The 13,868-nt window shown below is 42.0% G+C and overlaps 3 protein-coding genes across 3 annotated transcripts in view; all 3 read right to left on the bottom strand.

The window, feature by feature from the left end:
- LOC145493835 (uncharacterized) overlaps positions 1 to 13,868 on the bottom strand; it is a 165,361-nt gene that overhangs the window by 43,376 nt on the left and 108,117 nt on the right. The gene's annotated exons all lie outside the window — the stretch shown is intronic.
- LOC145493209 (uncharacterized) lies at positions 2,747 to 4,870 on the bottom strand (the record flags this gene model as incomplete). The annotated part of the gene is made up of 1 exon (XM_081472624.1): positions 2,747 to 4,870. A coding segment is annotated over one exon (1,545 nt), but the record flags the coding sequence as incomplete, so codon positions are not given.
- On the bottom strand, positions 6,106 to 12,342 carry LOC145492877 (uncharacterized). Its single transcript, XM_081472254.1, has one exon. The coding sequence runs from the start codon at positions 12,216 to 12,218 to the stop codon at positions 9,423 to 9,425; it is 2,796 nt and encodes a 931-aa protein (XP_081328380.1). The 5' UTR covers positions 12,219 to 12,342; the 3' UTR covers positions 6,106 to 9,422.

Consider the following 13,868-nt stretch of genomic DNA (forward strand, 5'->3'; position numbering starts at 1 on the left):
CTCAGCTCATCGTGAAGGAAGAGATCAACAAATTAAACTAAATTCCTGTGAGCTGAACTTACTCCAGTGGGGACGTTCGTTAAGCTGGTTACTATTTCTTTGATGGCATGACAGTGAAACTAGCAATTTTTAGTATCACCCAACTAGTGGACTAAGGCAAATCCTGCATTTTGATTGGCTACGCTACTAGGGGACTATTAGTAATAGTCATCGAGTAGCGAAATTGGCGCCATCGAGCGTGACTCTTTCTTTCGTTTTATTCCCCAAAAAATATTTCTTCAACTTGCATTTGCTAACTTTATTATTACCTTTTCTGTCCGACCAGTTGGATGATACTAAAACAATTAGACCCTTCGCCATCAAGGGCCACGGGTCAATAGCTCGCAAGGGCTACGGGTCTAATTGTTAAATAGACCTTGAGCTAAGCGGGGCGGGGGATGGGGAGAGGGGTGGGGAGGGGATTTCCTTGCCCTCCCGGCTTTCCCCCTTCTGCGATTTTTTTACCCAAAATAACGGGGGGGGGGGGGGAGGTCCCTCCCCCAGATCCGCCACTGAAATTGACTACTCTCAAGTTACTTAAAAAACAGTTTCTTAACGACCAGAGGTACGTTAAGAAATATTTTATCATTTGTGTCAAAAGTATCAATACCTGGAATAAATTCCAGGGATTTATGGGAGTAAAGGAAACAAAGAGAGAGCAAGAACACGCTCACCGCGTCAGGAAAAACCATGACAACGAGAGTGTAAGCAACAGCGTAATTTTCCTGCTAATCAAGATAGGAGAAAGTTTCGTATCTGTCAACTATATTCACGAAATTAAAACAAAACTTTAACAGCCATGAATTTTTCCTATCAAGAGAAATTTTTCCTTTGATAACTTTGGCACAGAAAATAATGTGAAACTACTTGACAAGGCCTTTTCTCCGGGCGCTTTGAACTTCTCAAAAAGCGCATGCCTTCCTGAAAAAGTTAAACATGTTAAAGAATTTCTGTTTAGTTAGTAACATTGGCAAAAGCTACCTTCATTGTTGTAGTAACTTCATGCATTGATCCGTTAACGGGAAACGGTTACACGGCGTCTCACGAGGCAAAACAAAGTGAAAAACACGTCATAAAAGTGAGTTTATTATTTTGATTCTCGAGCGCGCGCTGTGTTATCGGGATGACAGCATGGAGACGATACAGTCTGAAAAAAATAGTTTGATTCTTTTTTCTTGTTATTTGTAGCAGCTTGAAAACAGGTGAAAAAATCTGTGAAAAGATGGAAATCCCAACCTAAGAGAAAAGAACCAGGTTAAGTTTGTAAATATTTGCCAATAGACAATATTCAATAATCAATAAGTCAATATCTTCCAAGAGGTATTAATCACATTAAAGCCGGCACGCAAAGAAAATAAGCAAAACCCAAATCCAAAGAATTTTTGTAATCGCTGTCACAAATCGCTGGCTGTTACGCATTCTTTCCAAGCAATAAATAATGATAAAGACTGCAATGTCAGTAATTTGCATCGACGACTAAATTCTCGTGATATCAATCATAATTGAAAAAGCTTGGAAAATCACGGGTTTACAGTTTCTTGCTTGTGTAGTCACAGGCTTTTAGGATTTTGCAATTTTCTAGTAGCATTATGCTCAACATTAGTCTTCCTAAATGTAGCTGTTACAGTTGTGGGATAGGATTAGTCGTCTCTTTTTTAGGTGGGAACGATAGCTCACAAGACTATATGTACTTCAGATTACCACTTTTTAATCTTGAGAATTTAACTTTCCCGTTGCCGGCATGCAACTCCCACTTAAAATCCGACTAACGAAGTCATATGCCAACTGCCGATTAAGTAAGTTCGCTGAGCTGTGATTGGTTAATTTAGCTACGAAATACCTGGTAAAAGCGGTGCTTCGAGCTCAAGGCAGAAATTAAGCAAGTAGTAAAGCGTCTAAATTGACAGTCCAGGAATTCCTAGAGTAACAGTACTTTGAGAACCGAAGTTTCTGGAACCAGTCACGTCTGGCCTGTGGCTGGACAAACACACGCGAACTCCCAACAGTGTAGTTTATAACTGTTGTCAATCATCCTCAATTCAAAGAGTCACCTCTGCGGGTTAGGATTGATAGCGGAGCACCGGCGGCCCGAAGGGCCGCCAAGCGGAGCTCCATACCAATATAGGAAAACCCATGAATGATTTCCTCATGCTTATCATGGCTAGCGGTATTGCTCGTGGGCGCGTACGCACGATGACGACAGCGACGGCGACGGAGTCGCGCAAGATCGTGGCGATACTCCAACTAAGAGGTTGACAGAGACATGCATACTTGGTTTATAGCGTCCTTCTTTGATATTGGACATCCATGTAATGGTCAATTGACACCTGTCAAAACTAGGTATCCGCTGACCAGTATCATGTGATCATATCGCGGGATCAAGTTTAGAGCTCATCGAGGTCACGTTTCTGTTGGAGTTGACCGCTGAACAAGTGCAAGTTTCCGATTGGATCGCGGGCTCATGTCAGGTTACCTTGTTGTAAACAGGGCCGGGTTGTTCGGACGCCTGTTAACGCTCACCCAGGATTATAATAGTTAACCGAAGTATAATTTTTTCTAGTATACAAATGTTTTTCGCTGCGTTTGTTTTGTGTATTTTGAGATTGAGATTATTCAAATTCAAAACAGAAGGCCAAACAACGTAAAGTTACAAATCTCAAATCAAAATTCTCGCTTCTCCTGGGTTAGCTTAATTAATCGGGCTTTAAACAACCCGGCCCAGGAGTGCCGCTTTTAGGCTTGGCTAAATCTATATATTAGATTCCATCCATTTTGTGTTTCTTATTTTTCAAGGCTTGTACGACCAGAAGACGCAATCGTTAATCGTGGTTTGAACTTCAGAGTATTCGTGTGTTTGAAAGGGGTCGTAGTACAATCAGCTCAAAATATTATTTAAAGATTGTCCTAGTTTTCTTGACTTTCTTTCGGTGATTTTGAGCATGTAAAAAGTTTTTTAAAGCGCGAGTGTAAGTGCAAAAGTGCAAAAGGTTTTTCATGAAGGAACTCGCACAGCATGAAGTTGGCAAACCGTTTCACAAGTTTTCAATTACCAAAAGAGACATATATAACACAAAGATATGCAATGAACGTGCAACGTAAGTTTATAACAGTAAATTAATGTTGTCCCAAGAGCCCTCAAGAGGAGAATTGACAGAATTGGTAAATTTCTGTCGTAGGCTCGAGAAGGTAACCTTCCTGCCGGCGCTTTTTCAACGTGAAGCGAAATGGTAGGTGACTGCACGCGGGCTATAAATAATGGTTGAGAACAGAAAGAAATCAATACCATCTAACACTGCACAGTGGGAAGCTTGTGCTCGTTGCTTGGCTGGGAGATGTGACCTACAGCTTCCTCGTACAATGGCGGAGGTGCTTTTGGTAGAGGTCCAGCAGAATAACCTGGGAAGGGAGAATGGGTTGCTGGATAATATATCCCTGCAGCACATGGCGGTGGAGGTATATTTGGCTGAGATCCAGGAGGTTTAGAAGAAAATGGCTGCTCTGCATCAGGATTGTGAGGCGGGTTTAGATGACCTTCGTCTTGGCTTGGATCGCCTCTTCCGAAGTATGAAGTATGATCACCTCCTCCTGGATCATTCATCACAGACGTTGGGTAACCTGGGCAGTTCTTGGAGTTGGAGTTCAAGATATTTGCAGTCAGGACTGCAAATGGATCCATCAAATCAACCTCTCTCGGTGGTGCTGTGCTCTTGTACATCTTTTTCTTCAAGGTATAGTGGGTCTTTGCAGTTTTGGCTCTGAACAGCCAGCGGTAAGGCCAAGTCATCAGCAACAAGGTGGCAATCCAGAAAAACAGCGGCCGAATCCAAAATGGCTTCACCCTCAAATCCACGTATGCAGATATCCGCTTCTTCAATCCAGGAATTTCTTTGCTCGACGAGTAATCAGTATAGACATCTCGGTGGCGATTTCTGTCCAACATTTCTGCCACTTGCCTCTCGTAGTCATCTGCAGTTTCTTGGTCGCCGAATAGGATACTTGGGTGGATCTTGATTCGATTTAGAGCCACAGTACTCAATGCTGGCATCCCCTTCTTAGAAACATCAAGCCATGAACCAAAGGAGAACACGTCCTGGTCCACATATGTCACAACTTTCTCTGTGTAAGTCTCGGTGCTGGAATGCTTGTTACCGTCTTCGCCTGTTTCGTGCACGACGCGCGCACGTGTCTCGTAATGGTAGCATTTTACAACCATGTTGATCCTCGGTGGAACCTCGTGCATTCTTTGTATGTAACCCCAAGCCGTCTCGTCTTCCATGATGTTCTTGAGGTAGTCCAGCTCGTGGGAGAAGGCGCTTTCTAGCAGGACAATCACAGGAGAGAGACAAAGCATTACAATGGCGAAGATTCTCAACATCTCAAATACGTAACCATACTTTGTGCATTGGGACAGATCACATCCAACAAAGTAGATAAGCCAAAGATAGAAAGAGAAAAACATGTCCATCGAAATAAGCCTGCACAAACTCGCATTTCGGTAGAAACCTCGTTTGCGGCTCAATTCTTTGGCGTCGCTTTCCCTTTGATAATCCTGAACGGCTTGCTGGTATTCTTGGATGCTTTGATCGAGTTCCTCTTGATTCCCGGCTGCAGCAACTCGTTGAAGACGCCTCCCCAGCTCCTCATCAACTTGTTCCCGTCTCATCTGATCATCTTTTTCTTCCTCGCCTTCCTTGCAAGACGTCCTGCACAAAGCGCAGCACCACAGCACGAACGGCAGAAGGATTTGTATCAGGACAGCAACAGAGATCACAACTGGAACTACAATGGGGTTGTCATCAAAGTTGGTAGGTTTATTCCGCGCTGGGCCTAAAATTAGATGATGTCAAGGTGTTTTTCGAGTTCTAGGATACCAGGGCTAGGCCCGAAACGTCTGCTATATAATTGAGGTTATTTTGGACTATGTTATTACTCTTTTTAACTTATGATATTTTCAAGCAACTGTTTGCACGAACTTAAAACAAAAAATAAAATGCCATGGATATTATTTCGAATGAAAAGAAATATTGCTTTGGTTAATTTTGGTACAGAAAATAATGTTAAATCTGTTGACTGAAAGCTACCTTTATACAGGCACTTTGAGCTTTTCTAGGAGCTCAAGCCTTTCTGAAAAAGTACAAGAATTTCTATTTCATTTGCGAGATTGGCAAAACTTACCTTCTTTGTTAGTATTTTCTGCGGCAAGCGAGGCTGCTTGTGAAGTTAATGTAAGAATCACGTATATCGTTAACGGTTTCATGTGTTAGTAGTAACTTACTCAACCGTTAACGCGACACCGTTGAACTGGTTTCGCGACGGAAAACTAGCTGAAAAATTTCGTCATAAAAGCGAGTTTATCATTCGAATTCTGAGCTCGCGCTGTGTACTGTTATGATGGTAGGGACCTTACGCATATACGACGGCGACGGCGAGGACGACGCCTAGTAAAAAATGTGCCTCTATTTTACTTTGGAATTTCGCATTTATTTGAAACTATCCAGTGTGTTTGTCGGTATTAAAACTTGCCCCTGCTGAATATGCTACGAATGCGTCCAGCTCCAAATAGAAATATGAAAAATTAGCCGTTGTGGTTCACGTTCTCCAGACAACGCAGAAATAGGTCATTTCACGTTGCTGTTTTGCAGAGGACGGCAAGGAAATGTACCAAGAGTTATAATTCACGTGCACAGCCATTATCATAGTTTGCTCATCAAACCTTTTGTTTAGTGACGTTCTCGTTGCCGTTGCCGTCGTGTTTTGCGTAAGGTCCCTAATGTCACAATGGAAACTATACAAATTGCAAAGAAATTGTTTTTTATTCTTGTAATATCATGGATGACAAATTACTCCTTAATTTTGGCGCATTAATTTCACATGTGAATTAACAAACTTGCCATGGCAACGTTTGGAGCGAAATTTCTTGTTACAATAAACAAGTCAAAAACTCACGATTAGTATAGGTAATCATCCGGTTTTTCTCGTTCAATTTGGAGTTAATTTGCACTTACATTGTGAGTTTTTCAAAAAGCTGATATTGCACGAGCCGCTTTTACTTACTAATAATATAAGTATGAAACAATTTGCCTAGAGGAAGTGCCAGAAGACCTTTCTTGAAGCCATTTTTTCTCATTTGAGAAAACTTTTTTCAAAGTTTCCGCACAAAATTTTCGTCGTCATTTTACGTAATATCATTGGCTTCGAAAATTTCCTATTGTCTTTCAGCCAATCATAATACAGAATTACGATGTGGAATTTGCACTGGTGTTACACTTGAACTGCACTGCTCTCAGCCAATCAGAATCGAGTAATTTCTTCGTGTATATTATTATAAGCGTAATTTGTCACCCACGATATTAAAAAGTAATAAAATGGTATACTCGTGAAATTAACAAATACTTTCACTTACGGTTTGCGAAAATTTTAATAACTTCCCCAGCCTTTGAAAACGGAGCTTTATTATTTTTCCGGTTAGGCCTAGCTTCCACACTAATCCGTCTCGGAAACGAAGCTTTTCGAAAACGCTCTTTAGACCGGAAGAATTTGAAAATGCCGACTTTGCGTTTTAAGGTCGGCACACGCGAGGGGACTTGTCCCTGCAACTAGTCCCCTGAAGAGTTTACACGAAGGGACTGGTCGCAGGGACTTGTCCCACGTACAGTTCACACGAAGCGTTTTGAGGAACAAGTCGCAGGGACTTGTCCCAAAAATCCAAACTGGTTTGAATTCGTGGGACTAGTCACAAGGACTAAAGTTGGTCCCTGCGACTAGATTTTGAAGAAAAAACTGCTAGTTCACACGATGGGACTTGTCACCGCGACTTGTTGCAGGGACTAGTCGCGTGGACTAATCTCCCCGTGTGTGCCGACGTTAAAGTTAGAGTTGACGGAAAATATTTTAAAAACGGAGCTTTCCGATAACCGTGATATTCCCCTGTCCTAGTTTTACTCAAACAGGAATGCAAGACGACCGGTGATTCTCACGCTTTCAAATTCCTCCGGCGTAGTGTGGACGGGAAACGTTTGATATGTTTTCAGAGTGAAACCTCCGGACCTGACGTACGAGGCCAAATATTTTACATTTCCCGATTGTATTCCAATTTCTCCATGGTCAGTAACGCATTTCCCGTTAATAAAATCACCAATTACTTCTGACCAACAAGAAGGTGAGGTTGTATCGTCCACCGATATATATGTGGAATCTCATACAGCGCAGCGTCGGTTGTTTAATGAGTGATAGACTGTTGGCAGCCGGTCTCCGGATTTCTCGTCCCAATCCCTTCTAGTCTAAAATGTCTCGCCTCACGATCCACGCCTCAGCACCGTACCGATTTTTTGAAAAGTAGTTTCTGCTACAGTGGGGCACATTTGTCGAATAGCCATCCGTCTAACATCAGAGCTACTGGATCTTTTATTAACTTTAAAAATGAGATCAATCGCATTATGTCCTCCTCGTACTCCCAAATGGCAAACATGTAAATCGCCTTTTTTTAATCTCAATCTTGTAACTGATGTTTATATCGCGTTTTTTTAATAAGGTGTACGTCTCATTTCGAGAGGAAAACAGACTGTTAGCAGTCTGAGTGAAGAAGCCTATTGGTCTCCCAAATCTAAACAATTTTTCCAATCACTGTCACTCGTGTTTTAATCCGGAAACGATAATCCTTGTTCAGGATACAAAAGTGACAATCATGCATTCCTCCCTGAAAACAAAAAAAGATTAAGTCTACAACCTCAGTAATTTTGCAGACTTTCCACTATCTTTTTGAGCTAATTTCTTGTATCGATCATGACTTCAAAAAAATTGAAAAAGCCATGGGCTTATAATTTCTTGCTCATGTACTCAAAGGCTTCTAGGATTTTAAAAACGGCTAGAAACGGCTTAACATTAGGCTTCCTAAATGTAGTTGTTGCGGAACAGATAGAGTCGTCTATTTTTTAGAGAGAAAGATAGCTCACAAGGCTATATCTTTTTCAGATCACCACTCTCTATTCTTGAGAACTTTAATAGCTCTTGCCGTTGCAGGCTACCAACTCCAACTACAACTTTGACTAACGAACATATATGAAAATTATAAATCAAGTAAGCTCGCGGAGCTGTGATTGGTTAATTAAGAATACTTGGTAAAGGCCGTGCGTTTGACGCTAAGGTACGTTCTCCGAGCTCAAGGCAGAAACTAAGCAACTAAATACAACGCGTCTAAACTTGACGGTCTAGAAATTGCTAAAGTAAAAGTATTTCATGAACCGTACATTTTGATACCAATCACACCCGTGGCTTCATGGACAAAATGGGTGTAAAACCACATGAATGTGATTGTTTTAGTTTTTTTTAACAGCAGCATAAATGCTAGTAGAACAAAAATTCTTCAAAACTTTCGCATACTATTAAACGTTAAGCTCCTATTGATTACTTTATGGTATACGTAGCAGAAGCCAAAGTTTCCGCAGTCTTTTAAACTATAGACTCAGTCATAATATTATTCTTAAAGTGAACCTACTAAAATTTTTTGAAGAATGATCAAATACTTTAATTGGTCAGAACAACTCCGTAACCCAGAAAAGCTCAGTCCAGTTCAATATTTCCCGAAAAAGTTTCGCTGAAGAAATTTAAGCGTGCAGAGTGACAAGGTGCCTTTGCCGGCTGTTCGACAAACTCGGAGTGATAACGTTTAAAAAAATATTAATACTGTAACGTTATCTCTTTATAAACCTAAATCTTCGGAATGTATGAAAATGTACTTTAAAAAAGTTTCACTGTAGAGCTGCCTATTTACTGCACATTTCAAACACACGCGAACTCCCAAAGGTATTTTTTTGCAGCTGTCAATCATCTTCAGGTTAAAATGTCACGTCTATGGGTTACCATTGATAGATATCGATTCATTTTATTTGTTTCTTATTTTTCAAGGCTCGTCCAAAAACGCAATCGTTAGTTAGGGTTTGATCTTCAGAGTTTTCCTGTGATTGGCAGGCGCAGTAATAAAGTCAGCTCAAAATAGTAAACCATTGTCTTAGTTTTCCTGACTTTCTTTCGGTGATTGGGAGCGCGCAAATGCAGAACGTCGCTTTAAAGTGGGAGTATAAGTGTAAAAGGTTTTTCATAAAGGAGCTCGCACAGCTTGAGCTCGATAAACCCTTTCAAATGTCTCAAAACACCAAAAGAAACAAAGAAAAACAAAGATTAACAATGAGCGCGCAAATTAACTTAATGTAAGTAATGTTCTCTAAATTAAAAAGCAGTCATGAATTGATAAAATTAGTAAATTTCAGTCTTAGGCTCGAGACAGGTAACATTCCTGTAGAGGATTTTTTCTCATAAAAAGAAATGGGAGGTGTCTGCACGCAGGCTATAAAAAAAGGTTGAGAAAGACATTACCCTTTTTAACATTACACTGCCGGAGGTTTGTGCTCGTTGCTTGGCTCGGGGTTGTCACCTACAGATGCCTCGTATGATGGCGGAGGCGCACTTGGTAGCGGTCCGGCAGGATGAGCTGGAAATGCAGGTCCGCTATATGGACTGGGCGGTGGATATGGTGCACTGCTGCCCTGGGCTGGATAATTCATCCCTGCAGCATATGGCGGCGGCGGGGCATTTGGCTGAAATGCAACAGGATAAGGAGTATATGGCTGTTCTGCATCAGGATTGTAAGTCGGGTTCAGATGACTTTCGCCTTGGCTTGGATGGCCTTGTCCGAGGTATGGATTAACAGGTGGATATGCCGTACCACCATTTTGGATGGTGAGATTGCCTCCCTCTGCATTATTCATCACAGACATTGGGTAACCTGGGCAGCTGTTGTCTGGACCACTGGCGTTCAAGACAGAGGATTCATTACCAGTCAGGACTGCAATTGGATCCATCACGTCAACCTCTCTCGGTGGTGTTGTGCTCTTGTACATCTTTTTCTTCAAGGCATAGTAGGTCTTTGCTGTTTTGGCTCTGAATAACCAGCGGTAAGGCCAAGTCATCTGCAACAAGGTGGCAATCCAGAAAAACAGCGGCCGAATCCAAAATGGCTTCACCCTCAAATCTACGTACGCAGATATCCGCTTCTTCAGTCCAGGAATTTCTTTGCTCGACGAGTAATCAGTATAGACATCTCGGTGACGATTTCTGTCCAACATTTCTGCCACTTGCCTCTCGTAGTCATCTGCAGTTTCTTGGTCGCCGAATAGGATACTTGGATCGATCTTGACTCGAGTTAGAGCAACCATACTTAGTGCTGGCATCTCCTTCTTAGAAACATCAAGCCATGAACCAAAGGAGAACACGTCCTGGTCCACATATGTTACAACTTTCTCTGTGTAAGTCTCGGTGCGAGACTGCTGGTTTCCGTTGGCGTCTGTGTAATACACCACTCGCGTACGTGTCTCGTAATGGTAGCATTCTACAACCATGTTGATCCTCGGTGGAACCTCGTGCATTCTTTGTATGTAGCCCCAAGCCGTCTCGTCTTCCATGATGTTCTTGAGGTAGTCCAGCTCGTGGGAGAAGGCGCTTTCTAGTAGGACTATCACAGGAGAGAGACAAAGCATTACAATGGCGAAGATTCTTAATATCTCAAAGACGGAACCATACTTTGTGCATTGGGACAGATCACATCCAACAAAGTAGATAAGCCAAAGATAGAAAGAGAAAAACATGTCCATTGAAATAAGCCTGCACAAACTCGCATTTCGGTAGAAACCTCGTTTGCGGCTCAATTCTTTGGCGTCGCTTTCCCTTTGATAATCCTGAACGGCTTGCTGGTATTCTTGGACGCCTTGGTCGAGTTCCTCTTGATTCCCGGCTGCAGCAACTCGTTGAAGACGCCTCCCCAGCTCCTCGTCAACTTGTTCTCGTCTCCTCTGATCATCTTCTTCCTCCTCGACTTCCTTGCAAGACGTCGTGCACAAAGCACAGCACCACAGCACGAACGGCAGAAGGATTTGTATCAGGACAGCAACAGAGATCACAACTGGGACTACAATGGGGTTGTCATCAAAGTTGATGGGTTTAGCCCGCGGTGGGCCTACAGTTCGATGATACCAAGGTGTTTCTCGAGTTCTAGTATACCATGTCGGAGTCGTCGGGTCCTCTCCTGTGCAGAGTGACCCTTGTCCCCTCCAGTACGAACTGGATCTGCCATCCACACACAAGTAATACCTCACGGAGGGATACGATCCACTGCAGAATGCGAAGCCAAGGTCTCCGGGTCGTTTCCCCGAGTTAGCAAAATTAACTTCTGTGTTGGCTTTGGGGAATGGTTTGGGGCACTCTTTGTTGACGGAACATGTCAGTCCCGTATATCCTGAAGGACAGAGACAGAGGGTTTCGTTACCCGAAGTGTAAACGCATCTTGCTTTACTGTCACATGGTCTTGATGGACAAGTGTTCGACATTGAAGTCACTCCCCTACACATGACTCTGAGGTTGGGCATGTCACGCCATCCATTGTAATGCACCGACCACGTTTTGCTGATATATTCAGGTCTTATTGCGAAATCCTTTACTCTCATGTAAGTCTTATCGTCATAATTACTCGGTGCATACGAACCAGTAACCACCCAGAAGTTGTCCACATACTGTAAATACCATGTCTGAGCGTTGTGTTTATAGACAGGACGAAGATTGCGGAACAAACCCACCACGCGATAGAAATAATCTTTGGTGGGATCGTTCAAAGTGATCCCTTTACCGTCATCAAAGCTCTCATTCAAGTAAACTCTGTCCGAGTTACATTCTCTGAAATCTTCATCCACGCAAACCGCTTTGATCTTGGGAGAGGAATAAGTAGTTGGCACATAGTAGTTGGTCTCTTCTCGTGTGTTGTAGTATTGCCACTGGTTCACGATTCCACCAAATATATCGTTCCTGTTTAAAATCGCTGAACTGAGCCAAGACGCGGGATCCTCGTAAACAGTTGCAGCCACGCCAAAGTAGTCGTTGAGATTGAGTCCAAATACCAAATAGTCGTTACCTTTGCTGACCATGTGATAAAATAGCAAGGTATCATTCTCTAGGCGGTAGACAGGAAAACTGTTGTGGTAGTAGTTCTCCTTAATGTAGACACCTTCGATGATTTTGTACGGCATGGTCGCTTCGTTGATGTTTTGAAAGAAAATCCTCGGACATAACGTAGCAGAACTTGTAAACGCAAGTAATGTAATAAGCACAAACCAAAGGAGCAGACTGGACGCCATGTTTAGTTGTTTAACGGCTGCTTGCGAGAAAGTTTTGCTGTATATAGACGTCTTTCTTGGAATGCTAAAACCTGACTGAAACAAGCTGAAAGAGTAGTTTTGAAATATGTAACGCTAGCCAAGTTGTATGTTACCCTACCGGTGAAGTACGTCACGCAGTTTGGCATGGTTTCGATCACAGAAGTTTTTTAAATCCGCACGACGTTTCTGAAAGTCTACAGGAATATCTTCATAGAGTTTTTTAATTCGACTAAAATGCTGAGCATAAATGAACATAAATCAAACAGTGGTTAAAGAGTCAAATGATGCTTGGAATTAATAATCTAATTGTGAAATAACCCATGTCCTCACTTCATGCCAATGCCATACAATAACGTATTAGCTGTTTACTCTGTTTGTCTGTCCTGTTGTTTAGCAATGCGCAAGAAAATACATAAAAAGCACACTCTGATCTCTATGTGGAAAGTCTCAGAAAAGAGCTTGAAGCTCCCTCTTTTGGGTTTTGATAGCTTTCTTCAACAGTACAGTGCTGTGCACGCGCTTTTGCACATTTTCTCCGGAAACCGGATAACACCCGAGCGTTTAATACGCCTTTCATAGTGACCGATCTTTGTTACAGCATGTTTCAGCTATTGTCCAAACCGTCTTAAGAAACTGCACTCTCTTACGATAGCAGCTCTCTTTCAAAACTGCATGCGATACTGAATTGTTAGATTACTAGTAAACGTTCAGATTCTCGATTCTTCTCAGTTTTTTCCTATGTCTGTAATTCTCTACAATGCACTGTCGAAAGTAACATCCCGGGGGACGGGTTATTTGGGTCTTTGGTCACGCAACGCTACGTAGCCCAGTTACTTCTTCACAATGTTCAGGAAGCAAAATAAGCTAATCCGGCCGTTTCTTCTTGAGTATAGTCTTAAAGCCGTACTAAACCCTTTTAAAAAATATAAACTGAGGAAACAATTGCTGCAATCAAAGCAGAAATCGTTGTCACGTAGACAAGAAGAGAACATTTCCGTATGCGCGATCTTGTGTCATCTCTCGACAGGAACAGGACGTTCAATTTCCGCAAACGTTTAATTCCTGTTTTAAAAAGCTGAAACGAACAAGGGCCTGAAAATTTCTGAGAAATTGATTACCGGATTTTCAAATGAATAGAATACAATTGGAATAACTAAATTACAAAAAGTCAATTAACTAAGCAGTAAAAAAGTAGCCTGCGAACGCAGACGTACTCGTTTGGCCCCGCCGAAAACAAAATAGCGATGTCCATTCGATTTCCAACACCATCAAATAAGAGAGGATACTCAATACTGATTTTTTTTTTTCTTCTCGTAACCACATGTTATAAGGGTTTCACGTGCTGAAACCTTAAATGAACTCGCGCTCAAGACAAAACACGCCATTTTCCATTATTGAAATAGGAGAAGGGGTGGTCTTAAATTTTCATGTTAATTGACTTCAGCCTGCGAACACAGACGTATTTCCGGCTGTTATTTTTCCGCGGAGACAAGCGGAAGACAAGGCCTCATTGCCCGAAAAAAATAACACAACGCCCGAAAGCGTGTGTTGTTCAAACGCACTCAATCGCCATAGCAATTTCTATTTTAATTTTTCGTTATCAAATATTTTGTTCTCGGAAATATTAGC

This window comes from Orbicella franksi, chromosome 7 (assembly GCF_964199315.1).
Source record: "Orbicella franksi chromosome 7, jaOrbFran1.1, whole genome shotgun sequence".
Lineage (NCBI taxonomy): Eukaryota > Metazoa > Cnidaria > Anthozoa > Scleractinia > Merulinidae > Orbicella > Orbicella franksi.